Genomic DNA, 27,907 nt, shown 5'->3' on the forward strand with positions numbered 1-27,907 from the left:
GGAGCGTTTTGCTTTTTGCAAAATCTCTTCTCTCCCTCTGATCCTTGGCTGCCTCGCGCCCCGTGCTGGGTCCTGAGCGCTCCTGGGGATGTCTTGTGTCAGAGCTGACCAGATCCTTCTCGGGGAAGGGGGGGGGGGGAGGGAAAGGGGGGAGGTTGCCAGGGTGGGTGTCGCTCAGCAAGCCTGTTATTAACCCAGTTGGATTGCACAACGTGGGGCGTGGGTGGGACGGCGATGCTGGGAAGGGGTGATGCTGGGAAGAGGGATGCAGGCAGCAGCTCGGCCTGTTGGTACAAAATATGGTGGGAAACAAGAGGAAAAGAGAGCGTGGCCGGAAAACCCTGGGAAAACATCGGCATGATCCCTCCTGGTGGGTTTCTAGGGGATGCAGTCAGCTGGTTCAAAAAGATAAAAAACCCTACAGCGACCACCAGCAGAGAAAAAAAAAAACCCAAACAAACGACCGAAGGAATTGCCTACGCCTCCCGGCTCGCTCGTAACAAACAATATAAGGTCACCAAGCCAAACCACGTGCGGTCAGTAAATGCCAGAATTAAGGCAGCCGTGGTAACCCTGATTGAGGCTGCCTTTTGGTGCGCGCGGTAAGCAGCAGCCCTGCCTGCTGGTTTTCATACCCACAGGAGCCGGGGGGGGGGGTTGTCTTTGGGACAGCTGCGGCTGCCAGGGGCTGCTCTGGATTCACCCGAGCTAAGGTGTTCTCAGGTGTCGATCCATTTATTTTTCGCATTTCCCATTTTCTGAGCGCAGACCTAGCTATGACCCACGGCAGCATCCACGTCTCCCCACAGCCTCCGAGCTCTGACCAGGCGGATACAGTCCTTGCCCCGAGGTCACTAGCATCACAGCTTTGAATGCCCAAAGTATTCCAGAAATAAATCCATCACATCTCCCAAGAGCCTCAAACCCAGCACCCAACTCTAGTGGAAACCTGTCACCTCATTCCCTCTGTATCTCAGCTCGTTGCCTGCAAGGGGATCCCGCAGGAGCGGTCTGTCCCCTCCGGGACCAGGCAGGGTCCCGGCAATCCACCTACCAAAGCACCCACACAAGGTAGGGCTGGGGCACGAAAAACCTGAGATTCAAGGGCTCCTTAACCTCCGAGCGCTTGGCCTCACAGCTCGCGCAGTGTTTGCTTAAGGTTGTTTCCTCCTGCGTCGTTTGGAGGGTGAGCGATGCTCATCTCTTCTGACGCAGCATCTCACTTTCCACTGGGCTCGTCCCCGCCAGGGCGCCTCATAGTTTCCAGTCAGCGATTAGTGACATGTCACTGATGTCTCCTCTCTCTCCTTTTTTGAAGGTTTTCGCGGTGAACGTCTGGCTGCTGCCTACGCAAACCTGCGTGCCTTTGGGATGGCGGCCGCAAGGGCAGACCCAGAGAGACCCTGGCAGTCCCTGCAGCCCTGCCTTTCTCCCCTTAAGCTCTTAATTTTAAATTAGCTCGCTCCAAATCTGTACTTTCTAGCAGACTGTCCGGCCCCAGACCGGTCTAACAGCTCTCCGTCACTCTTCTACTCCCACATCTCTGTAGGAAAGTCAAGATAATGAAGGTTTATCTCCAGCGTGCAGGCTAGAGCATCGAGGGGCAAGCCAAGGGTGTAGAGGGTTGGCACAGTAATGTTTCCCCAGCCCTCATCTCTGAGCTGGGAAGATGCTGGCCTCCGGCACAGCCGGTCCAGGGCCAAGAAGACGTGCAGGAGGATGCACGGAAGCAAAACGATGGGTGCAAACCGCTCTGGGGATGTGATCTGGGGGGGACCTGACCCGGTAGGGGAAAGAGAGGACAGTTGCCATCAAGTGTTGGGTAAGAGCTCTTACTGATGAGGCTTTGGGAAGCCGGTTTGCGTCACTGGTTGCAGGCCTGGCTGAGAAACCGGTGGCATGTCTGAACCTGAAACCAGGTCAGCAAAACGCCTAACCCAAGAGGCACAGGCAGGGTGAGGGTGTGAGGCTTCGCCCCTGCAAAAAACCCAAAGGCGATGCTGGTGCGACACCGCGGCTTGACAGGCACTTATCTGGGTGGAGGTTCCACCAACTATCCATTTTCTTCGGGGGAAGAGGGAATAATAAAAAAAACCCCAAATGATAGTCAATTCCACAAAACCACATTTTTGGGGAATAGAGAGGAGCCAAACCCCCACAGCCTGGGGGGTGGATTTTGGACCTTCTCTAGCGTACGGGTATTTATCACCCCCAGAAAAGCTTCACGCAACGTGTGTGCGTATTCCCCACAGATGCCATCACTGGGGCCTTGGTACCGTCTGTTCATGGTACTACCTGCGCTAGATTTCTTTGCCAGATGGTTTTGCGCTTCAGTTCAGGGCAGTATTTTGCAGATATAAATCCCACCTCAGCGCTTTGCCAAGACTCCCTCCCATCCCCCTGGTCACAACAAACATGGCTGGGAGGACCTTGGATAACAAATCGAGCCAAAAATGCACCAGGTTGGACAGAGGGTGGCTGTCTGTCCAGCTTCTAGGTGGTAATCACCCGTGTCGCTTCTCCATATCACCTTGTGCACTGCAGGAAAGATGAGCACGGAGAGCGCCGGCAACGGGACCTCTCCCACCCCACCTCTCCTTGGGCTTCTGGTTTCAACCACCGAGCTGGTCCCAGCCATTACCACATCCCCCGAGAAGGCTGACCCACTGCCCATCATCGTGGCGCTCGTCTGCATCTTCCTCCTCCTGGCGACCTTCCTCATCTTTGTCACCCTCTGCAAGCCAGCGGCGCTGGACCGGTCCCTCTCTGGGACCCGTGAGTACATGCCCCATCACCCTGTGGATGCCAACGAGCCCCAGCTGAGGCTCTGGAAGCGGCTGGGCTCCCTGCGATGCTCCATCAACACTTTCCGGAGGAGTCGGCCGGTGTCCCAGAGCCAGCTCGCCTGCCCCAGGAGCTCCCCGCCCAGCCAGCACTGGGATGTCATGGAGTCCACCAAAATGTGATCCCGCCCTGCAGGAACTAGCTCATCCCGCAACGCTATTCTTTCCCAAGCTTTTGGTTCAGGCTCAAATTCCCTTCCCAAGCAGCCCCCATGGTGTCCTGGGCATCCCGGCAGAGCCCTTTTAAGCAGCTCATTTCCAGGCAGCGGCTCCGCAAGGTGACGGGAGATTTTGCTATTTCAGGTTCCCTGATGCTTTCCAGGTTACCGTTTCCTGGCAGGAAAGGTGGAGGCACCCGAACTACACCCGCACGCAGCAGCTGTCACCGGGCAGTCCAAAAAAAAAAAAAAACCAAACCAAACCCCAAAAAACCCTACCGCTGCTTAATTTCTTTTGGAAAACATTGCGCAAGTTGCGCCGCACCTTAACAAACAGCCTGGGCGAGAGCCGAGGAACCCGGCTGCCCTCTCCGGGAGCCAACACGCTCCCCAAAAAGCAATCCTCAGCTCAGATTGCCCCCCAGGATGTGTTCCTGAGCAGGCAGAGGAAGGCTCGTGCCTCCCGTGTGCCGCCCGGTCCCGGTCCCCCACCTCCCCGTGCAACGGAGAGGTTGATGGTGGTTGATGCTCGGGAGGATGCAGGCTACAGCTGTCTGCTGGAAACCTGCTTCAATAAACAAGCAGCAGGAGCAGGTAAACACGCCTGTAAATGCATTAAAAGCAGCTTTTTAAGGCTCGCGGGCGCTGCCAAGCTCAGAAAGGCACCACGCAAAGCTGAGCCACGTGTTTCTGCTGGGAAAGCGTACAACAGCCAGCAGGTAAGCCGATGCGCTTAAAAGAATCAGTCGGAAAAAGATGAAGTGGTTTAATTCTTCCAGGTCTGCGGCTCACGCTACGTTCAGCCATCGGGTTCAACCCTTTGGGTGAAAGCGCCGTGCCCGGCGGGGCCCCATGGTGAGCACCGAACCCCCATCTCTCTGGGTTTCACGTGGTTTCTGACCCTCGCGGGGTGCAGCTCTGCGTCGAGGACCTCCCCCAGGCTGCCTGTGACATTCCTGCTCTCCTCCGGCCCTGGGCTGCCCGGCTTTCAGAGAAGGGGATGGGGAAACCTTCAAAAACTCTCTTCTTGCCGTAGGGACATTGGGATGTATTTGAAGGGGAGGGAATTGAGTATAAATGGTTCTCACTGAAGGTGTAAATGAAACTAAAACCAGGTGATTGCCCACCTCCGCTTCCTTCTGATTTTGTGCTGTAGAAAACACACTCCCCCCAAACAATGCCCCTCCTTTGCCACAGAATGCCAAAGGTCCCCCTCTTTTGGGGACTGCGCTCTAAAAAAAGGGTCTGTGATGTCGGACTCGGGTTTCCCCCATTCCCAGTCTTTCAATTTGAAAAAAACACCCCCCCAAAAAGGCTCAGGTTTGGGAGTCCCAGGGCAGGGCTCCTCTCCTCCCACGCATCTCCCCATCACACCTCCTCCCCTGGGCGCAGGGATGACAGGCAGGTGCCCGCCGCCCAGAGACAGGCACGGTGCTCCCGGGCATCACGTCCGCCGTGCCACGCACGGCACAACAGGTGACAAGGAGCTGCAGGGCTCGCGCATGGGGACCGGCCACCCCAAGCAGGACTCCCAGCAAACCTTTGTTGGAAGAGGAAAAAAAGCTCTTTTCTTCTCTCCCCGGTGAGTCACCCTGGCCGGGAGAGCCAGGGACAAAGCTGTCCCTTTCCCCGTGCCGGGAGAGGTATTGAAGGCAGGAGAAGCCTTCCCAGGGCTCTCTGCAAAGAGCTTTTGGTGCCTGCTCCAGAAGAGCCCTGGGTTTGAAGGGATGTTGGAAGCCCTCGGATGCCGAGTGAATGGCCGCATTCATTCGGCGCTCACTGAGCCATTCAGCGCTGCCCACCGCTCCCTCAAAGAGGAACAAAAATGAAAGCAAAGTCCCAAATGCTTTTCTCCCTCCGTTTTTCTCCCCCCGACCTCCCTTCTCAGAGCATCTCTTTACATGCATTCTTCTCCCTCCCCCTTGAGATGGTCCCTTCTCTGCCGGGAGGAGGGAGAAAGCGGGGACGCAGCCCGGCAAAGGGGTCTCGCCCACACAGGGCTTGGGTTTGCTCCTCTCACCCCCTGCAGAAATGGGGTGAATTTCCTATTTTTCCCTTGCCCTTTGCTTTCTTCTCCCCGGTGCTCACAGCCTGGGTCATAAGGGAGCGTACAAGCAAGACCACATCTTGCCCTGGCCTGGAGGAACAAGACCACCGACAGGGATGGAATATGTCCTCCCTGGGCTTCCAGCAGGTCGCAGCCATGGTGCTGGAGCCCAGAGAGTAGGGGATCCTCTTCTCCCACCCAGGGGCCCTGATGGGAGAGAGCCACGTGCCTGCACTATGCTGCTGGCGGCCGGGATGTCCTCAGGGACGCTGACTTCGTAGCTGCTCTGAAGGAAGATGGGTCGGTTGTCGTTAACGTCCAGGACGGTCACGTAGACGGTGGCAGTACCAGTGCGCCGGTTCCCCGTGGGGCCGTTGTCTGTACGGGAGAGAAAGACGAGGGGAGGTTTGGTCATCTCCATCTCCATCTCCTCCTTGCACAGGTGGTGCTCAGCCAAAGAAAATAACGGGACCAAAATTTCTAAACTGAAATCTTCCATCTTTCCTGCAGCTTCCGAACCCCACACCGGACTGAGGGTGATGTGTGTGTGATTCTGCCTATCCTGAAAGAGAACGGAAAAGCCAACCCATGCCCCAAGCTCTGCCACAGAGCCACTGCCCAGCAAGGCAACTGGTCATTAAAGAGGGTTTGCAAGTCCAGACTGGGAGGGTGATGCATGTTGGAGGTCAGGGATTTGGGAGATGAAGACAGACAGGGGTCTGTTGAGTTTTCTGTAGACCCAGCTCAGGTCCCAGCCAAAAAGCACCAGGACCGGTTGATGGGCAGTAGATAAGGACACGGCGGCACGGCTCTTGGGTTTGCCACGAAGGACAAGGCGATGGGGAGCGTAGGCTGGATTTGATTTTTCCAACACGCCTGATGCAAGCGAGCACTAAAGCCACCCAGCTGGGATCGGGTGACCGGGGAAACACAGGCAGTGGCAGTCTGATACCCATCGGAGGGGCAGAACGGACCTTTACCACGTGGGACCCGGTCCTGCGTGTGCCCAGCCGGTGCGGCATCCCCGCTGCAGACCCCGCCGCACCTGTGATGCCGTGCCCCCGAGATTTCTGACCGGGCCACTTATTTCTCCTTTCAAAAGGGATGCCCAAGTCTTCTGTAAACAGGCACATCATTATAAAGCTCTGGGGATGACGGCCAAGACGCGTCTGGCACGCAGACCACTCTGCCTGTGCCAGGTGGCTCTGGATCAATCGGCAGCCACTGAGCCAAGGGCTGGCGTGGCATCAGGGGAACGATGCGGTGGTGCTGGCACTTCTGGGTGGAGGTCCGCCCCGGGGCAGCACGGAGCATCTCAGCAATGAGGGTCTGGCCTTCCCTGGGGGAAAAGGGAAAGCCCCGGAGCTGGGCGAGCCCAAAGGCTGAGTTTATTGTCTGCAAAAGTTGTGGTGGTGGAACCGGGACATATTAATGAGCACGGGTTGTGAAATGTTAACACCAGGCTTTGGTTTAGAGAGCGCCTCAAAAGTTGCTGTCTCTCCGCCGCGCTTCTGAGGCAGCCCAGCATGTGCGCAGCCACCCCATGGCAGCGGTCCCACGGGAACGGCGGGAAACCCTTACCGATGGCCTCCAGGATCAGCGTGTATGACGCCACGGTCTCCCTGTCCAGGCTCACGACTGTCCTGACCACCCCATCCCTGAAGCCGACGCTGAATTTGCCGTCCTGGTTCCCACCTGCGGCAAAGGAGAAGCAGCAGGTTACCCGTTGCCTGGATGCAGGGAGCAGAGCCCGCGCCGCCGGGGGATGCTGCAGCCTGGGCTCGGGGTCAGCCCAGCTCAGCTTCCCCTCCTGAAAGGCTGTATTTTACACGGTTTTGAGCAAGGCAAGTGTAGGGCAAGCTCGTATTTCCTCCCAGGCAAAGCTTCTCCGCCGCAAAAGCGTGCGGAGCGCTTTCTTTGCCGCACCAAACGCTGTGCCCGCCTCGCGGCGCAGGCAAGGAGCGACGCTTGTAGGAAAAGCTGAATCATATAAGAGCCAGATCATTTCCGGAACGCTTTTGGAAGCAAACCGGGGTCGCTTTGCACGTGGCCTGCGGTACCTGCGGGACAACACACGCTTTTTCTCTTGCCGGGGGAAACGTCGGAGGGGCCGGGGGATGAAACGCGAGGCTGCTATTTGTGAGAAAAAATGACTCTCCGGCGACACTTCTGTTTTTGCCCTCTTCCTGAGGGTTCAATGCCGCGTGTGCAGTTTGCAAGTCAAAGCGTGGCCGGGGCTCGGAGAGGAGGGGGGGGGGTGTCCCCATCCTCCCGCTGCAGGTGCTGTAGCTGCGGGTGCGAACCGGGCACTGCCGATGCAGCATCGCCGCCCGCCTGCTCCCTGCCCACCCAAAACCACCTGTACGAGATGCCCTAAAACCCAAGAGAGGCTTCCGGCCCCTAAAATGCGCTTTACACGAACGCTGTCCCAGCGGCATTAAGCCCGTTCTCATGGTTTTCCTGGCCGCGTCCCGCTGGTGTGAGAGGGCAAGGGATGCTCAGGGGCAAGGGATGCTCGGGAGCAAGGGGTCATCCCACACAGGACAAGGGCTCACCCCGAGCAGGACAAGTGTTCATCCCAAGCAGGACAAGGATTGGTGATGGAGCAGTCAAAAAGGTCGGGAGCCAAGCGGGGCTGTGCGGCAGAGGGCGATACCGCCCAAGGTTTTGGAGGGGCTGGAAAAGGCAGCGCGGATGCGCAGAACACCCTGGACACGGTCTGGGGCAGCCGGCGCCTTTCCACAGCCAAAGCTCCCCCCCTCCCTGCCCCACGCAGGGTTTTGGAAGGGGTTCGTACCGGTGATGAAGTAGCTGAGCTCAGCGTTCAGCCCGACATCAGCATCCGTGCAGTTGAGCCGGACCACTTTGAAATCCCGGGCCACATTTTCGGGCAGCGAGACATTGTAGACGGCCGGGAAGAAGGTGGGGCTCTCGTCGTTCACGTCCAGAACTGAAAAGGGGGAGCAGAGCTGAGCGTTTACCCCCCTCCGAGGGTTGCCCCTCCGGCAGATGCCAGGCTGATGTCTGCCGGGGCTCCCGAAACCACCTGCCTGCTGCTCTGAGCATCCCAGGGAATGCTCTGCCTGCTGCTCCCCGCCGTCGGTGTGGTGGGGGTGCCTGCAGACCGGCCGTAAGGACCGGTCCCCATGGCTGCAGCCTGTATCTGGTTGCCTCTGACACACATAGATGACAGCCCACGCGCAAAGAAACCCTACGTAACCGGTGCAAACGCTAACTTTAAGCACAGACTCATTTCCACCCCCGTTCAGAGGAAAATCTGGGGCTTAAATATAAGGTCAGTGTCTTCCTGTGTATGGCAGAGGGCCCTGGAGTTACAGGAACTTCTTTTTCCAGACCCAGGCCCGAGGAGAATCCAGGGTCAGTTTATTTCCAGATGATGCTTATCCTCAGCACCAAGCTCATGCGAGGCCAGTAAATAGAAATGCATTAAATTAAAGACCGGTCCAGCTCTGAAACTGGGATTACGTGGGCTGTCCAGACGCGCAGCTGACGTGCATCACATGCTGAAGCCAAAGGCAGGGCGAAAGAAACAGAAACACACTGGGGATGGAGGAACAGAGGAAAAACAATACAGAATTCGGAGGCTCTGCCAGAAACACCGTATTTTCCCCATCTCTGCGCTATGCTGACATCAAGTCAGGCAAGACGGGGAGGGACGATGGGCTGCCCACCCTATCTGCTGTCGTATGCAAGAACAGACATAACGGGTCAGATCATACGTCCATCTGACTCCTCAGTGTGTCTCCTACACAAAACCCACGTCTCCTCCGGTGAGGTGTCCTTGTCACCCACCTCTTTGGGACCTGGGGGGGGGGCCTCTGTGGCTGGGCAGGGCTTGGTAGGGGTCTTGGTGCACCCACCTTTGACAGTCAAGGTGCTGGTGGAGCTCTTGGAGGGCACACCGGCGTCGCTGGCCACCACCCGCAGGTAGTATTCAGAGATCCTCTCCCTGTCCAGCACGGTGGTGGAGGTGACGAGCCCGCTGGTGCTGTTGATGAGGAAATCCATGCGGGGCATCCCCACCTGCATGCGGTACGTCACCTGCCCGTTCGGACCCTCATCCAGGTCGATGGCCACTACCTGGCGGGGAGAGCAGAGGGAAGGGGTGAGCGTGGGGGAGCCCGAACATCTCCTGATGATGAAGATGACAGTGCATAAACCCTGAGCATTTCACTGTCCGTAAAGATGCTGGGATGAAACAAAGGGGCCTCGAGGTGTCCCCCCTGCTGGGAGCGAGCATGTGGGGTGGGATGCCACAACCCTTTGTGCATCCCTCTAGTTGCATTGCTAGAGGATGGAGAGGATGGAGAGGATGGAGAGGATGGAGAGGATGGAGAGGGAGGATGGAGAGGGAGGATGGAGAGGGAGGATGGAGAGGGAGGATGGAGAGGGAGGATGGAGAGGGAGGATGGAGAGGGAGGATGGAGAGGGAGGATGGAGAGGATGGAGGGGATGGAGGGGGAGGATGGAGAGGATGGAGGGGGAGGATGGAGAGGATGGAGGGGGAGGATGGAGAGGATGGAGGGGGAGGATGGAGGGGGAGGAGAGCATGTATTGCTAGCTTGCTTTGCAGAAGCGATGGCAGCGACAGCAGCAGGTCCCAGTGCAGGACACAGCAGATATGGGGCATGCTCACCTGGAAGACGGAGGAGCCCGCGGGAAGGCCCTCAGCGATCTCAGCGGCAAAGGGCAGATTTTGGAAGGTAGGGTCATTGTCGTTCAGGTCCAGAAGGTTGACAAAAACCGTGGCGCTGCTGGTAGCTCGCAGGGGTGGCCTCCCGCCTGCGGAGGCCAGGAATGGGGTTTCAAGGTTAATGCCTCCAGCCATTTCCAACCTTTTCCCCCAAAAGACGACCTCACTCCCTACGCAGACAGACATGCAGGATGGGGCTGCCCCATTGAGGCATCAACCCGTCCATGTTGCCGCTTGCGTTGAAGCCCATCGGACTACTGGCACAGTCCCCTGGCCGGGGAAAACTCTCCCTGGCAGCAGACGTGCAAGACAGACCGACAGCTACCCATGCACGCAGCTAAAATAAAAAAAACAGCAACACCAATCTATCCTTATTCCCTGTCCTTCTGACAGGCCGGATGGGACGACGGCCTTCGTGTTGGTGCAGAGGCGATGTAAAAATAGAAGAGGGCAGAGTTAAGGTTGCACGTGCCTTGGCGGCTCTTGGAAACCAGCTGGATAATGGAAAATTATCTTCACCTCCCTCCCTGCTACAGCCCCGGCCACCAACACGCAGCCCAAGCCCAGGTCTCCTGCAGAACAGACGTTTTCGCACGGCCAACGCCTTTAGGTTTGTTTTTCAACAGCAAGATGCAAAGAATGGCATCATCTGCGATGCGGGGGAGGTTACTGCCTCCCGGGCTCATTGTCGGGGCTGCTGCAGAAACCACCGTGCTCGCATTTTGAGGGTTTCTGGTTTGTTTTAGCAGCAAGTTTTAACCTCCTCTCATTATTTTAACCTCAAAAACATCTTTGGAACTTACACTCAAAACAGGAAAAAAAAACAGAAACTTCACAGAATCATAGAGGTTTGAGTTGGAAGGGACCTTGAAGATCATTTAGTTCCAACAGGGCTGGGACACCTCCCACCAGCCCAGGTTGCTCCAAGCCCCGTCCAACCTGGCCTTGAACACCTCCAGGGATGGGGCAGCCACAGCTTCTCTGGGCAACCTGCGCCAGGGGCTCACCACCCTCACAGCCAAGAATTTCTTCCTAATATCTCATCTAAATCTCCCCTCTTCCAGTTTGAAGCCATCCCTCCTTGTCCTATCGCTACGTGCCCTTGTAAACTCCTCTCTTTCATTGTAAAAGAATAATCAGACCGAGAAAAGTTCAGCTCGACACGTGAAAACCATCAGGGAGGGAAAGCGGAGGGAGAGGAGGGCAATGCTCGCACAACCCGAGCCCCAGCGATTTCTGGTGTGCCCCAGCTCCGGCAGAGCAAAAAACCAGAGGAGCGGGATGGAAGCGGAGCTTACAGTCGGTGACCGACACCACGATCCTCCGCATGAGCTGGGCCTCCTGGGCGTTGGGGTTCTCGCGGTCCAGCAGCACGCCGGTGGTGCGGATCTTGCCCGTGGTGCTGTTGAGGCTGTAGAACTTGTTGGGGGGTCGGATGCTGTAGACCACCGTGCCGTTCTCCCCCAGATCCGGGTCTACAGCCACCACCTGCCACGGAGAAAACGCAAAAATTAAAGCAGAGCGACAGGAATTAACTCCCACCACATCCCCACGTAGATTCACCAGTGTCTAATAAAGAGGCTGAGCTCCCATGAGAGGTTTCCCCATACCAGCAGCAGCAAGAAGTTCTCCTTCCTCCAGACAGCTGTATATTTTCACGATACTCGCAGGGTTTTTGTACCCTGGAGACCTTTACTGCCGTGTTAAATCTCACCGATATTGGCCTGCAAGCCCGGGAGGTAACAGCATGGCGAGAGAGACACGAGCACGCGGCAATCAAACGGGCTTTGCTCCTTTTAAATAAAGCCGGCTAGAAAACAAGCGCCTTTCGGAAAAATAAAATATACGGGACAAAGAGGCGTGCTGAGGAACACTGGAAATGCTGGAAATAAGTCACTGGTGGGGTTCTCCTCCACGCCAGACATTTATTGTTCTCCCCGTGACATTTTTAATTACAGGGGACATTTACATTGAAAAAAAACCCAACTTCATTACGCTCGTAACTTCCCCGGCTCCCGCTGCTTGTCCCGCCGCTGAATTTACATCGCGTCAGTGACACAATAATTATTTTCCCAGCAACTAATTGGGATGTCAAAGGCAAGACGACTTCAAGCAGGCGCCGAGTGGAAGGGAGAAAACCGCCGTGCTCCGGCTCAGGCTGCGCTGCCAGACCTTTCTTCCCCTCCCCGCCAACTCTTTTTTTTTTTTTCGTAGCCTTCCCCTTTATATGATTTTGTGGATTCTCTTCGCTTTTCCCTCATTTATTTTCCGTCTTGTGCCCGTCATTTTTCTCCCCGTGTGATGGAGTATAAGCCTCCCTCTCTCCTTCTCTTTTATTTCACCAGAGGGACTTGAAAGGCTGTAAATCAATGTCTTTCAGAGAGGTCCTTGAAGGAGGTCGCGGGCGAGGCTAAGAAGAGGAGAATTTGGCTAAAACCCACACAATTTGGGGAGGGGAAAAAAAAAAAATAATCCCAGCAGAGAGGAGAAACACATGAGACGGGCAGCAGCGAGGAGTAACCTTTTAAATGGACTTCTGCAAGACGGTGCTCGGCTGGACGTGACACTGGTTAGGAGGTGACATCAATTCGGAGGTGACGTTCGTTCAGAGGTGACACCAGCTCGGAGGCAACTCCCTGCTCCAGCCAAGCAGGTGACAACCTCACCAGGTGAAAGGAAGATGCTTTTAGTGCAAACAGCCGCCTTCCCTGGCACGTACCGTGGTGACGTCCGAGTTCGGGGGGGTCATTTCCACCAGGTTAATGAAGTATGGCTCGTCCTTCCAGGTGGGATAGTTGTCATTGATGTCCAGCAGCGTGATGTTCACCTGCAAGAGAGCAAGCAAGCGTCAGGCGGTACTGGTTCCTGGGGCAACATGGCGTGTGTCCCTGGGGATGTACAGCAGCACCAGGTACCCAACACATCTTCACCTTCCGGATGGAAAGCCCGTGGGACGCACCCTGTTGTCTGTGAGCCTCTCACCTCACCAGATCACCCGTTTCGATCCAGCCTGGGAATCTATAAAGGTGCCCAAGGGAAGAGCTGCAGCACAAGGGAAAGGGGGGCAGAGGGGCAGGAGGAAGCCCCCGGTGCCTGCCACCCCCATGTAGGGTGTCTTGGTGGAGCATCTCCTGGAGCTCCCAAGTAATTAGGTCTCGCCGCCACACCAGGCTGAGCTGCTGGTGCCACCCTGTGGTAGAAGAGGCAAACCCGGACACCACAGTCTCCAGGGATGCGTTCCAGCCTCAAACCAAGGCACCGGGGTGGTCCCTGGGGAAGGTTGGTGACCCACTGCTACCCTGAGCACCCCAAGTGCTTGTTCATCACCCAGAGACCTTGCAAAGCCCCCAAATGGACACTTATTCCCAGATCAAAAATGTTACAGGGCATCGCTTTGAGTCTCAGGTGTGTATCTTTGCTAATGACAGCAGACAAACGTAATTGGCCACCTGCTTCTCATTAAGTTTTAGTATTCTTTAACTTTTTAGGACCCATGATGTTCCCTGCCCCCCCTCCCCCGCCCCCCCCCGTTGCAATCTGTGTTGCAAAAACCTTGTTTTGCCTTTCAATAAAGCTATTAGGAGAACATCGTCTCATCTGGAGCCCCAAAGGGGGATGCAGCATCCTCCAGGCCATGCTGTTGCCTGGCCAAGGCTGTTGTGTTCCTCTTGGGAGGCTCCATAGGGAGCTTCTACTCTTCTACCTGGATCATACACATCCTCATGGCCCTCAGCAGGAGTGACAATTGGTTTAGGGATCTCCTCAGCACAACCACAGTATTTCTCTGCATCGTCCTCTGTTGCGTGGGACATCTCTCCTGCAACCCAACCAAGCGTCCCAGGAGCAAGTGCACCCAAACATTACGAAACGTTCAAACCAACATGGTGCCCTGAGCCGCGAGAGGTGGATCCTTGGCTTTTACCTCCTGGTATTTCCAAACTCTTTACAAACAACGAGTCTCTCTAACATCTGCGAAGGACAAGGCAAAGCAGAAGGCTTCAATCTGCAGTACAATGGCCTGCACCTCCACCAGAACCTTCTGAGCAGCCCAGGCATCACAAACCAGTTGGAAATCCTCGATCCAGGCACTATATGAATAGTAGTCATCAAGAACAAAGTGTGCCTGCAGGCTCTCCAACTAAGCATTTTCTTAAGAGGCGTGAACAAAGGGAGCCGTGCTGTGGGTGGAATAGTTACCGCCTTCGCACGGAGAGCTGGACACGTAAAGCTCTGGAAGGTCAAGTGGCTGCTGGGTGAACGGTTCTCCAGGAAAGGGAACCTGATTTCAAGGTCTACACAGCCTGGACAGTCATTCTGCAAGGACCACGAGCAACAGTCGGGGGCAACCCAGAGGGCAGATGCCACCTTACGCTCTTTACCCGTACGCACAGCTAAAATTGAACACGGTTCGCATGGGGAACCGAAGAATCGGTGCCTGGGCAGCCCTCCCCAACACCAGCCCCAGGTGGGCACCGGTGGCTGACGGAGATGGGAATCACCCCTTCGCGCACTCACCATAGCAATGCCTGTCTTCTGGTGGTGGCCCACGCCTCCGTCCACCGCCCGGACAATGAGGATGTATTCAGATTTGGCTTCCCGGTCCAGCAAAGATGTCGTCGTGATCTCTCCTGCAGCCGTAGGAGATGAAAGGGATTAGGGATGTTGTATGGTGAATAGGGTGGGGGAAAAAAGGGACGCTCAAAAAAAAAAAAAAGAGACAGGATCCTTCACAAATGGGCCCTTTCTTCTGAGTCAGTTTCAAATCGATGGACCCTGGAAGGGTCAGCTTGTCAGCAAGCTCCTGCAAACTTCATGCTGTGTCTTGCCATGGGAGCCCTGCCTATGTTCCTGCCCGTAATGAACCAAAAACGATGCCAGCAAGGGAAGGTGGGCAGCAGCTCCTTAGCTAATGCAAGCCAAAGCCTTTTCTTAGGTGGCACTCCCACCAGGCGCTGAGCTTCCACCAATGCCCCCGCCAAAGCTCTCATGGTGACCTACCAAGTGCCAGTGGGTGCAATCTGGTGAATCCCTTAAATTGTGTGTCTCCTAAGCAGGCTGCTCGGGGCAGAGGAGGGAAGGAGAGAGGGTGAAAGATGAAAAATGATGGGGAAGGAAAGTGCAGGAGAGGGAACTGAAAGGAAGAGAGGGAGAGCACATACGGAGGCTCACCTGAGCGAGCGTTGATCCGAAAATGTGAGGAGCCCTCCAGGGAGTAGATGATCGACTCCTGTCCATACTCCCTGGACCGGTCCATGTCCGTGGCATTGAGAAACAGCACCGTGGCTCCTTGGGGGAGGCAGAAACGAGGGCTGGGATGAAGCCTGGAGTGGCTCTCCCCACCTGCCCTGTCCCCCCGCACTGCTCCCGCAGGTCACCTGGCCAAGGGGTCCCCTGGCCTGCACGCACAGCGGGGCCAAACCCTTAGACCCCACGGCCATGACACCGCTACAGGTCTCTGGCTTTTACCTCCCCAAAAAGCCATCACCTACCCCGTTATGGCCGTTAGCCCTGTTCTCCTAGCCTGGAGAAGGAGCAGGGGCGTGCTCCCTACCTGCCATGATGTCCTCCATGACGGTTATAACATAGGAGGGCTTGCTGAACATGGGGGGGTTGTCGTTTTCATCCTGAAACAAAGAGAAGGTCGCAAGGCTGGTTGGGAAAAAGGCAAGGTGGTCAAGTAGCTGCAAAAACCTGGTATGGGGATGCTCCTGGGTGACTGCACCTCAAGGTGTGACCAGCTCAAGGCATCAGGGTGGGGAAGATGTCCTTAGGGGTAAGGCACCAGAAATCTGAGCTCACGGTTTCACCGCGGAGGCGGCTGAGGTTGAGGTAAGCCGATTGTTGGTGACTTTGCGGAGCCGTACACTGGGGACAATATCAACCATCTCGTTATCCAGTACTCTGGGCAATACGCAACAGGCCTGAGGAACCGTTTGCAGCCGAGCATCCTCTGAGCTGCTCCTGCCTCCACTGCAAGCCCCGGGAAGACTCAAAATGCCGCCCGAAGCACAGCAGCATCGCGCACAGACCCTCTCCTCCCTCTTGGAGCGGCACATGAATGGCTCAGTGCTCCGGGTCACCCTGGCCACGAGGCCACCAGGCAGACCGGAGCGGCCAGGGGAGCTGCTGAGCTTCGGCTGTCTTTGTTTAAGCAGAAGAATGCTGTGGGTGTTTTCAGAGAGAGCAGCTACAGCATTTTTTTTTTGGGGGGGGGGGGGGGGGGGGGGGAAGCTGGTTTGCATGCCAATGTGGTCCCTCCAAGCCCGTCTCTGCCAGCCACTACAGCCGCCCTGGTGAAACCAGGCAGGAGCGACTGCTCAAAACGTCCCACAAAAACAGAATTCGGACCCGTTTAAAGCTGCTCCAGGGGGAGCTTTAAATACTGCTTAAACAATGTTAAGAATCTGCCTTAAATGAACCAAACCCAACCGCCTATGGAGGGAAAGATGGAGCCGCCAGGACATTAAAACACCGTTAAGGACTTTGTTGCTTCCCTGGAGCTGCGCTGGAGACCTCTTCTATCTGGAGACCGTCGACGGACCTGCGGGCTCAGCTGCTCCTGCTGCCACCGAACTTGACATCTGAGACAATTTCACCTGCCAACGGTGCCCATCGTACTGCAATTAAATTGCCATCCTCTGCTTTCGTTGCCGGAAGCAGGTGGTCTTTAATCAGCCTTTGCGTCGTTTGGCTTTCGCCGCATCTCCTCCGAGGGTAAGGAGGAAATTACCCACTGCCGGGGGTGCCCTCCACATGTCCCTCCTCCTCTTCCTCACAGAGCTGGGTCGGGATCATCACCCCAAGGCAAACCCAGGAGGTCCAGGCAGGTTAAAGGCGAAGGAATGGGAGAGACCGAACACGCGTCTGCAGTCGGAGCCGGCTGAGCTGAGCTGTGGTCCAGGCCGGGTGGACGCGAGCCAGAGCAGACGCCGCGCCATTTCGTTAGTGGTCCTGAGGTTCATCAGGCTGTGCTCAGCACCGCCACGGCCCGGTAAGCCGGCTCCCAAGGAGGCAGGGGCTCGCTCTTGGCTGGCTCTCCATCTGGCCGGAGTTGGCGTGTGTCTGCCTGCAGAGCCATTCGGGGCTTTTTTACTTCAGAAGGACATTTCCCACTTCAGCGGCATGAACTCCACAGCTCCCCGCTGCAAACCTTCCTGCGTGCCTCCCGTGGCACCCGCGGCGATGCCCGGGCAGGACCCGGCACGCTTCCTCCGCTCCCGTGGGAGAGGACATCCAGCTAAACCACCTCGCTCATCATCCCGCCTTGCCGACTTCCCCACACCCGGCTTCCCACGGTTCCCTGACCCTCAGCCTCGGACATCCGTCATATCATCGTCAGGGATGCTGATGACTGCGGACACTCCGCACTAAGCGCACAACCCCCTTTTTTCCAGACATACGCGCGCTCTAAGTCGCTGGCTCATCGCCCCGAACGGGGCGGCAGCGGCAGGGGAGCGAGGCAGAAACTTATTAGCGGTGATATTTCCCCGGATCCTGGCGTGGCGCGCGCTATTAGTTCTGATTCGGCGGCTCCCTCTACAAAAGCGTATTGTCCCCTAATGGGAAATCTACAAGGCGAGTTTGACTTCTTTATTAAAAACCAACAACCAAAGGATGAAAAAAAATTACCTCCCCTCCACGCTCGCTCTCGTTCTGCCTTTTCACGGCTCTTGTTCCTCAAGTGCCGTTGTGAAATACTTCCTCCTCATTTTCTGACTTCCCCCCCCCCCCCTTTTCTTTTTCCAGTTGAGAGAAAATCCCTTTGGTTGAGAGTGGGAAAAGTGACAGCTACTTAAACCTCACCAGTGCACAGACTCAACCCGAGGGGAGATGACCCGCTGAAGTGCGGTCTTTAGAAAGAGATGTTTATGCTGTCTAAAGCACAGTATGGGAAGGATATATTTAACCACCACTAACCCCCTCCTCCGGCACTGCCTTATTCCCCCTCTCCTGAGCACAGTGAGGGACCTGGAGGGGATGCACGCTGATGGGACTTCATTCACATCCTATGGCACCGTGGACTTTATCTTCTTCGCCTTCCCAGACTGCCGCTGCTGCCAGCCCGGCTTAGATCCCATCACCGCGAGACTGACGGGTTATCAAGCGAACTGTCTCCATCGCTGATACCTCCCCTCCAGACGTCCTCGAACCACAATGCGCCTCAAAGTGACAATCTGATCTAATCTTCCCCAGGAACGCTGTGACGCTTTACCTCTCCCAGCAGCAAACCCTCCGTAGGATTTGCACCTACGCCGGCGCGCGAGATGCACGGCGAAGCCCGCGGCCCGGCGGGGACAGCCGGCGTTGGGGAGATAAACAAGCAACTGCCCGTGATTGATTCAGGGACGGATAATTTCTGACACTACAAGTGCTAACGCGCAGCCAAAGCGCTCTCCTCTGCATCTAAGCTGTAGCGAGCGCCGCTGGCTACCGGCACGGAGAGCATCCCAGCCAGGAGCTCCCTGCGAACTGAGAGAAGGGCTTACTGGGTGCTCAGTGAACCTCCCCGGTGGAAAGCGAGGGCAGAGGGTAGATGTTCACCCTGTCCCCAGCTCTGGTCTTCGCCCCGTGGGTAGCTACCACACAACTTCCAGTGGCTTCCCCGTGCCGGTGAGGAGCACAGGGTCAGGACAGCCCATCTGTGCTTGTCCGTGGTGACACCCCCTCAGAGACACTCTCGCTCTCCCTCTATCACTCAGACCTTACTAAACGTCAGGGACAGCGTTTCTTTAAACCAATATATGAGACATATATACATGAGACATATATGACACATATATATGTGTATGAGACATCTGTAATTGTGACCCACACGTAGATATCCGCAGGGTGGGACAGTCTCCCTGGGCTGTCGATGGATTACTGGCACTGTGGCGGAGCAATCGCAGGGGAACCACGGCAGAATCATCGGGCGCTGTACTTACAAAAACCTCGATGGTGACGGGGACGGTGCTGTTGAGCGGCGGGTTGCCGGCATCCTTGGCCATCACGGTCAGGTAAATAACCCCATTGGCCACCTGCTCGTAGTCGAGGGGGTGGTTCACGCTGATCACTGAAAGGACGCAAAGCGGGGCAGTCAGGGGGACATTCATGCACCGCGCAGGATGGCGGGGCAGGCTCGGGGGGTGGCCCACCCACACCACCTCCCCAGGCCCGACGGTGGCTTCCCGAGGTTGCAATGCCCCAAAACCACGAGCACCGGACATTTCTGAGGTCTTTGCACTGGCATAATCCGGAGTGAGCCGAACACCCGCAGAAACATGGCTCCGCAGCGCCTCGGCTCAAGCCTCGCGCTCCTCATGCTGGCCATCGTGGTCACGGCACCAGCGCTTACCTCCGTACCCTTCCGACACCGTGATGTCAAAGTAGTCACGGAAGGCAGACGCCTGCACGATGCTGTATGTGATCTGGTTGTTTGGAGGGGAGTCCTCATCGGACGCCTAAGGGACAAGCAGAGGGAGTCGATGAGCACGGGCGACGTGCAACGGGAGAGAGCCCGAGGGGATGGGAGGTGCAGGCTGGGCCCAAGGAGAGTGGAGAAGTGATGGAAGAAGATGCACTCATCAGGAGCTCCAAGAGGGTCTGTAAACCAGCCTCTCCTCCCATCCCACCTCTCAGAAAGGACCCGCCGGCTCCCCCTCTCCTGCCTCCCTGCGGCACTCACCCAGCCTGGCTTTTCCACGGGGGGGGGGGGAAAGTTGTGCTCTCGCATCACGGCAAAGCTTATTCTTGTGCTGAAGGAGCAAATAGTCTTCCCTACCTGCCTTCCCTCCGCAGCAGAGGCTTACAGCTCCATCAACAACAAACAGAGCACCTCTCCCTCGGTGCCTCCTGGCTTTATTGAGCAGAGCAAGGTGATACAGAGACAGCATCTGTGCCCCGGGAGAAGCCCCAGGTCCTGGGGATGCTGCGTAGGCATGGGACTTAGAGGAGAGGAGGAGGAGGAGGAAGGCATCCCGTGGCTGCAGCGCTGCCCCCAAGTTGCACTTTGCGGTAAATCGCAAAGGATTTTTTTAGGAGGGACGCAGGAGGGATGGCAGCAGGGACGGATGGGGACCTAACCTGCTCCTGTCTCCCCACCGCGCATCCTGAGCGGGGGAGGCGCTCCGGTCCCTCACCCGAAGCCGGACCACCTGGCTGACGGAGGGCTCGTTCTCCCGCAGGGCCCCCAGGTACGCCTCCTTCTGGAAAGTGGGGACGTTGTCATTGACATCGAGGACGTTGATCCGGACGCGCCCCGTTGTCTCCTCGCCGCCGCCGTCCCGGGCGATGACAGTCAGGGTGTAGCGCTGTGTGGTCTCGAAGTCCAGGCGAGCCGTCAGGAGGATTACACCCGTGTCCTTATCCAACGAGAAACTGAGGAGACAGGGAAGGAGAGGGGAAAGCCCTGGTGATGATGGAGATGGAGAGATGGGATGACAGCAGCCTGACAGCTGACACCGCGGTGGGTGAAGTTCATAGCTTGCTTCTGAGGGATATTTGGTCCCAGAGCATCTTCAAGAGCTCAGCGCAGGCGGTGGGGTAGAAACCCTCAATGCTGCTCTACAGGCAAAGAAAGTGGGCTCAGAGGCCCCCAGATCCCTTCTACCGGGCAGCCCGAGTTCCTTCCCCAACCGCCCACTGCGACAGGGTCGTATTCGGTGCTCCAGGGCCGACAACTTGCTGGCAAATGCATTTATTGGTCCCAAGCACGGCTGGTGCCCGTAGGTCCCTATTCAGCATCAGGCACGTGCTGGGGTTAACTCACCCCTTTGGGAGACGACAGCCTGGTGGGGTTTTCATAGGGTATCTCGCAGGTAGGACATAACAAATACCCTTAGTTGCCACGTGACTTAGTGAGGTTAGAAGAGGACTTCAAAGAATCAAAGTCGTGCCGGTGGTTCAGACTTACCGGTCAGGGTCATCGCTGAAAAAATAACTGACTTTCCCATATGTGCCCACATCATTGTCAGTTGCCTGGAAAAAAAAAATTATTAATAAATGAAGGTATTTATGGGAACGTTGCATTACACACGCTGGTGAACCCATTACATCTTCTTTACCTGCTTCTAGGGCAAGCACCAGCTCAGACCTTGCGTGCTGCCCCTTATCACCCGAGGGATGCGGGGCTGGGGCTGTCTGCGCTCGCCTGGGTTAATCCAGCACATCCCTGACTCGCGGCTCTCCACCGACACCTCTCAGCATCACTTCCAAAAACTTTGGCATGGGAAATTTCACAGGGATGTACTTTCCCTGACATACGAAGCTACTCTGGGAAGCGCATGTGGAATAAAGGTCTCCATGGACAATTCTCGCGGGCCACCCATCCCGGCCCCACAAAACCCAAGAGCTGGGTCCCTGCATCCACAGCTCTGCGCGTTCAGGGCTGACGGCATGACTGGGGGCTGCGGGGAGAGAAATAAAATCCTACCCCGCTTCAAAACTCCCCCTCCCCAGGCTTAAAAAAAAACAGAGCAGGAAAAGCAAGGAAAGGGATTTAGACCTCGCTTTCCACGAGCGGCTCCTGCTGGAAAGCCCTTCTGGGGCTGCAATCTGCTGCGACCCCGGTGCTGCCTCTTGGGATGCTGCGGCGCGGGCGCGCGGCGCCGGCTCTCTGCCAAGCCGCTGCCGGCGGTAGGACTCGGCACACGTACAGCTGCCGCCAGCTGCTGAAGCTGGAGCCAGGCTGGTCACGGCTAAGCAACCGGCACCTTCTGGGGATGGCGGGCGAAACGCCGTGTGTCAGCTCTGGATGAGCAAGGCAAGATTTATGTATGTTTTAAAGTCTTTTCTCTAATGAATATATAAAATATGCATGAGCGGCGGCAAGAAAAAGGAGCGGAAAATTTTATTTTTAGGGGAGGAAAATGGAATGCGAGCCCCAAAATATCCTTTTTCTCCCCCAGTATATTTTCGAAATTGAGTCCTGTCTGGATTACATAGACATCAACAGGTCTGAGAAAAAGCAGGGTCAAAGACACATTTTATATCCAGATACCGGTAAAAGGCTGTATTTTAGGACTGGCATAGAACACAACCCGCTCCTGAAACCTTCCTGATTTATTGATGGCCTTGATTACCCTTGACAGTGGAAAAGGAGCTTGAGCACATTGGCTTTACCCCCATGGGTCGCTTACCCGCCACTCCACGGGGTGGCAGAGGGGCAAAGGCATGAAAACTAGCCTGAATTAATTCATTCCCCCCCCCCCCCCCAAAAAAAAAATAAGGCTTTCCCAGCTTGGGTGCTAAATTCCTGCCGCTTTACGCCAGCCGAAGGGTGCGCTGGTGGAGTCAGCCTTTCAGACCTACGGATTTGCCCCAGATCTCTGCTGATAAGCCGCGATTTACTTTCCGCGTGCGTTGCAATTGCATTCAGTAAAATGGAACAAATCTGCCCAAAATCTGCCCGGAGAGATGCCCGTCGAACGAGCGGCACCTGCTCCTGGAGGGCCAAATCCCTCTCTGGGGTGCATCTTGCTCCTTCGAGGACACCAGGGAGGGCATCTATGAAGATGCCCCATCCCAGCCAGAGCCTGGCTGCTTTCCCAAATGGAAACGGTCCTCTCACCCCACCCTTTGAGCATCCTCAGCATCGCCTGACATGAGCCGGCCCGTGACCTCCCAGGCGGGATTTTTTCGCAGCTGCTACTTCTGCGCCCCACAACCCCTAAGTCCCATTAATCCCTAAGTGGCGGGTGCGAGAGCAGAGCCCGGCGAGGCATTTTTCCACGCACCGGGATGGGCTGGTGATGAGATAATGATTTACCGGGGGCCTGACGGTGCCACAAAGCACAGGCAAAACTAATTCCCTTCATTTGGCCCCATACAATTGCGCTCGTAAGCGCTTACTGCGGTGACAGACAACGCTGGGGAAGTGTAATTTTCTTCTGCCGAAGGGGAAAAAAAAAAAAAATATAGGGAAGAAGGAAGGTTAAAAGAAGGTTAGCACAGAGCTGCTCGGCGCGGGAGGCGGTGGGGTCCTGGACCCTGAGCTGCGGTGATGCCTGGCTGGCCAAAACCTCCAGCTAGGCAAAATGACCAGCTCAGGAGGAGCCGGGAGGCCAGGCAGCCTAACTCTGCCCCGTGCACCACCTCACCAGCCTGGGCTAATTAATTACCCTGATTTACACCAGGGGAGGTGGAAGGTGATGCCTGCTTGAATGGCTTTCCCAACAACCGAACATCACGGACATACCGCAGGGCAACGGAGCAGGTTACTTGAGCGTGACAGGGGAGATGCCAAAAGCAAACCCGTGCACCCTCAGCATATTTAATTTTGGGTCTACACACCTTTCTGCATCGCCAAATGTTTTCCCTCTACGGGTGAAAAAAAAGATGCTTGGATACTCGAACCCCCTGGGGAGGTGACACGCACCCCCTTTGCAAAGCAATGCTGAGGGTGGCACATACAACCCGCCCGCAGAATACCCCAAATCCCACCCTGCTGATGGCTTTGGGGGGGTCTTTTGCAGACCCTGAGTGCCAGCTTTTCTTTTTTTGCTACCCTCCCCCCCTCACCAACTGGTCTCCCCCCGGCACGCACGCATCCATCCCCGCAGCCGGAGGGGGGAGGAAAAGCATCTGGCTGGAAGTTTCCCGGGGTTCCACCTGGAGAAGCAATCAAATGGCTTTTATGGCTGCTCCTCTCCTGCCCAGAATATTAAAGTGGGATTTGCCCACTGGAGCCTGCAAAGGGGCAGGATGAAAACACGGGTCCACATCTGTACTTTTATGAGCTGTCACCATTTCTAAAAAGAAAGAACCAACCAAAAAAAAAAACAAACAACCCCACATTTGTGCAGCTAAACTCCCAGAGAGAGGCAAGAAGAGGAAGCCTGGATAACCCAAAGGATTAATTTATCGAGCTGCAGCACGACGTGGACACCCGGCACGTGAATCACAGGCACGCACAAATACCCCCCGGCCCAGCCCTCCATCCCTCTCCATCCCCCCAAGCACACGTATTTTGGACGTCTCCCTTTCGTCCCACCGAGGGCCATCGCGTCCATCCTTCCCCAGCGGCTGGCGGAGCGGGCAGAGCCGGAGACAAAAGGGAAGGAGGCGGCGAGCGGTTCTGCTCTCCTGGGCAAATCCGCGGGAAAAGGGCATGTCGTCCAATTTGTTGGAGGAAACAATGGCAATGTTTGACATGTCATCAGGATTGATGGAGCAGAAATTTACATGGGAGAATTCGGTTTTAAACAGCTCCGCGCGCAGAGCTTCGCCCGGTAATGGTTTCGACATTCATCATCCGCCGAGCCCCACTCAACGACTCCTTAAACTGCCCGAGATTAACTCTACTCACGGCAGCTTCAGGCAGCGTGGCAGGGAGAGCGGGGAAAGGCTTAAAGAGCCAAGAACCACCTTTCTGGGCAACGCAGATTCCCCCCGGGGATGGCAGTCCTTCCCCCCAAACCTGCCGGGGGGGGAGCTGAGCAGCCGGAGGTTGGTTGCAGGGGATGAGCAAAGCGTGTTGGAAGGATGACTTATCGCTGTCTGGATAAGATGGGCTGCCACGTCCTGCCTGCTTGAAGATGGCTCCGCCGGTGCCGAGGGAGCCAAATCCTTTCCACCTTTCCATCTCCGCGGGGCTGTCGGAGCGGGTCGGGGCTGGGTTTGTTCTTGTTCGCCCTTTTTTTGTTTTCCCTCCCCTCCCTCGCATGCAGAAACCAAGAAATAAAAATTGATGGGGAGCAAATTGCTTTTGGCCAGGAGCTCTCTGCTTAAAAGAGTCGCAGCAGGAAAGCAATTACCGAACGTCAAAAAAGCTGTCAGGGTACCGGTGAGTGACCGGGCGTGAGTCTCGTCCCGCCGCTGCCTGCCTGCCTGCCACACCGGGTGGGCAGCGGGGACACCAAGGCACCGCGCCGCCCCAGCAAGACGCTTGGGGCTCGGGCCACGGGAGGAAGCGAACGGAAGGAAGGTTCCCATCTGCTTCCTACTTTTTTCCGGTTTTCTAGGAAAATGAGGTAAATGCGGTCACTCCTTGGGGTTGACTGGGCAGCCGTGGGCTGCTCAGAGCGTGGCACAAGCAACCCCGTGCCCTGTCATCGTACTGATTTTCGGAGCCACCTAAACCTGCATGCGTTAACCAGCAAGCATCCCATCTTCAACGCAGCCTGTTGCGATCTTCAGGTTCCACGGGAATAACAGCTCGCCTCCGCTCTATCCACCCGGATCGGGATTTGATTTGTGATTTGGAGGAGAGCAGCACAAAGGGCCAAGAGCTTCCATGAGAAGCAATCAACCGAGCTGCAAAGCTCTTTCTTGATCTTGCTGATCAAGAAAACCAGTGGAAAACCTACTCAAAAGTCTTTATGCCCTTCCCAGATGGAAAACAGCTCTTTCGCTGGCACCGCCTGCCCTGACCGCCCTCTTTCCCGGGCTTTCAAAGAGCGGCCGCCTGGTGGGAGGCGGCAATCAGGTGCGAGCGGACTCATCCGGCATCGCCGCGCCGGAGCCCAGCGGCGTGATTAGCCGGGAAGGAGGGAGGCGGGAGCGGGGCGATGCTGGGGTACCGCCGCCACCGCTTTCCCCCAGCAGCTCCGGACCGTGCGCCGAGCCAGGAGCTCAGTCGCCGCTAATGACCCCAGAAGGCTGTGCAGAGCCCGGTTTAGGGAGGGAGGGGGGAGAGGAAAATAGCCAATCAACCCCCCTGGGAATTGCAGAGCTTTTGCCCACCTCTTCTGCCAGCCAGCGGGGAAAACAACAGCCTCCTTGATTGTGTTTTATAACAGCGTTCCCTGCAACAGCAGCTCCTCGCCAGCCCGGTTAACGCTTTCCTTGGGCAGCCTTGATTTAGAGAGGAGTAATTTACCGTCGCCGAGGCGTCGCGATGGCCGGAGAACGGGGTTTAAAACACGAGCTGAGAGAAGACGGCCTTTGAGGGAGAGAAACGAGCACCTCGAGCGCGGGTTTGCGCCATGCAAAGTGACACCGAGACCGTTTAGATGCCCGCCTCGGCGGGTTTTACCGGAGCCGGCCGCAAGTACTCCGCTAACGAACCGTATTGATTTCATATTCTCCTGTTGTCCACCTAAATGGCAAGCGGCGCGTCTGATAGATTAAATAACCGCACAATTGCCTGGCTTGACGTCTCAATCACTTTGCCGTTGGGTCTCTAATGAATTTTACAGCCCAGCAAAACGGAAGAAATTAAGGTCAGAGTCCGGTGGAAGAAATATAAATCCCCAATGATCTCTCAAGTATTTGCAAGAGCTCCCGAAAGCCAGTGACGCCTCCCACCATCTGCAACTCCATTCCATCCAGGTGATGAGCATCTTCTGGGGCACAGCGGGGAGAGGGGAGACAAGAGCAAAGCAGGAGGGAAGAGCCAAACCGGTCCTCGCCGGGAGATGGACATGAACATGTTGAATCCACATATGGAGAAAGGAACAGCAAAGCCCAACCTTTCTCCAGCAGGAATGAAGATAATTCACCCTGGAACTGGACGTAACCCATAGCTGCTCCAAACGTGAAGCAAACCCAGCCGGAGAGCGGACTTTTTAGTTTGTGAGCAAGGCGTAGCAAGCCCAAAACACATCCCTGCCAGGCAGAGGCATTCCCATGGAGCAACGGGGATGCTCTTTGTTCAGCCCAAGGAAAACCATGGTCCAGGAGCCATAGGCTGAGCTCCAGAAGCACAGCATCCCCGCTCCCCCAGAGCTGGAAACTACACCCGAGTCTCAGTCAGACAGCAAGCAGCTTCTCCTCAAAGGCGTTTTAGGGGATGGAGAGCCTTAGTTTTAGCCCTGTGACTGGAGATACCAAAAGAGGTTTGGTTACAAGAGAGAGCAGCCAGCCATGGGAGGACTCAGCAGAGCCTATGGCTCAATCAGGAGGTTGATTTACATGTCTCATGGCTCCCAAATACCCCATTTAGGCAAATTAGCCTTCCTTCTACACCCCAACGGCGGCTTGTCAGCAGCACGAGGGGCTGCACGAGGTCGTCTGTCCGCAGGGTGACATTGCCTCTGTCACAGCATCCCTTCAGCTAAGGGCACCCGCTGGGCGCTGATCCACGTGGGGGGTCTTTGCTGGAGGAAACACAGCCCTGGCTGCTTCGGGAGAGACGTGGGATGTGGGGGAAGCCAGCTTGGATAACAGATGAAAATCCCAGGAGCGGTGGCTCTGGGTGGATGGAGCAGGATGGAGCTGCCCTGGCTCAGAGGTGCGGAGTCTGGGAGAGGACCTACCGAGGTGAAGGGGGTGATTGCCCTAAAGGGATGGCTGAGAAGGACGTGTGAAACTGGGGTGTCCGCACGGCAGCACCCATCGCCTTTGGAAAAACTCTCCCTTTGTCTCCCAGGCGCCTCCCAGATCACCAGCCAAAGCCAGCAGCAAGGCAAAACCACCCAACCCCACCTCCTACTGGGAGCACTGGGCAGGGTGGGGGGCAAGCCCGCTGCCTGGCTTGTGCTTTGCAGGATGCAATTTCAACAGGAGCAGGTCTGCGTTCGCTCCATGTCTTTCTCTTTCCCATCTCATGGGCTGAATTGTCTTTTTTTTTTGGGGGGGGGGGGGGGAGGGAGCTGTGATTTTGTTCTGCTTTTCCCACCTCTGCGCTTTAGCTGTGCATTTATCCTGACAGCTCCATCAGGATGGGGAGCGGCGGGCAAAAGCTGCAATAAGTGTCTCTCTCCTCAGCGCTCGGGCTGTCATGATTCCTATTCCACCCCATTTCGGTCTTACAGATTGATATTTAGATTAAAGAGATAAACACAGCCAAAGAGCACTGGGGCCTGACAGAAAGACGAGGACTTCAGATCCGTCAATCACGCTGCTACCTGGTAACTCAGTCCTCCCCTTCCCTTTATTTACAGAGCTGCATCGATAAGAATATTTAACAGGAACAAGGAGTGCAAGCATATTTTTAAAAAAAAAAAAAAAAAAAAAAAAAAAGAAAGAAAAGAGAAGCACGCAGGAAGAAGACAAGTCGTTCATGTTTAACTTTCCAGGCAATTTGGATTCGTCTCCTTTGATTATTTAACTATTTACTGTTTCATGTATTCGCAGTTTTCCTCTCCTCTTACAGATAAAGGATTCAATTTTCTTTTAAGCGGTGGGGAAATTGGAAGAGATTTTTGTTCTGTTTAAGCACAGCTGGAGTCGGAGCACTCAGGGGGATTGAGAACAACAAGATCAATTAAGATGCTAACGGGGAGGG

The 27,907-nt window shown here is 56.0% G+C and overlaps 1 protein-coding gene across 1 annotated transcript in view; it reads right to left on the reverse strand.

Annotated features, from left to right (window-relative positions):
* Positions 1-27,907, reverse strand: part of CDH23 (cadherin related 23) — a gene marked incomplete at its 5' end in the record, with an annotated part of 203,926 nt that overhangs the window by 45,933 nt on the left and 130,086 nt on the right. The window contains 14 exons of the mRNA XM_082486729.1: positions 5,278-5,426; positions 6,630-6,743; positions 7,846-7,998; positions 8,930-9,149; positions 9,706-9,851; positions 11,061-11,250; positions 12,482-12,589; positions 14,278-14,390; positions 14,932-15,048; positions 15,314-15,386; positions 18,687-18,814; positions 19,097-19,202; positions 19,881-20,118; positions 20,654-20,718. Of these exons, the coding sequence (XP_082342855.1) occupies positions 5,278-5,426; positions 6,630-6,743; positions 7,846-7,998; positions 8,930-9,149; positions 9,706-9,851; positions 11,061-11,250; positions 12,482-12,589; positions 14,278-14,390; positions 14,932-15,048; positions 15,314-15,386; positions 18,687-18,814; positions 19,097-19,202; positions 19,881-20,118; positions 20,654-20,718 (1,920 nt within the window). The remainder of the gene's footprint in view (positions 1-5,277; positions 5,427-6,629; positions 6,744-7,845; positions 7,999-8,929; positions 9,150-9,705; positions 9,852-11,060; positions 11,251-12,481; positions 12,590-14,277; positions 14,391-14,931; positions 15,049-15,313; positions 15,387-18,686; positions 18,815-19,096; positions 19,203-19,880; positions 20,119-20,653; positions 20,719-27,907) is intronic.

This window comes from Vanellus vanellus (assembly GCF_965231255.1).
Source record: "Vanellus vanellus genome assembly, chromosome: 7".
Taxonomy (NCBI): Eukaryota; Metazoa; Chordata; class Aves; order Charadriiformes; family Charadriidae; genus Vanellus; species Vanellus vanellus.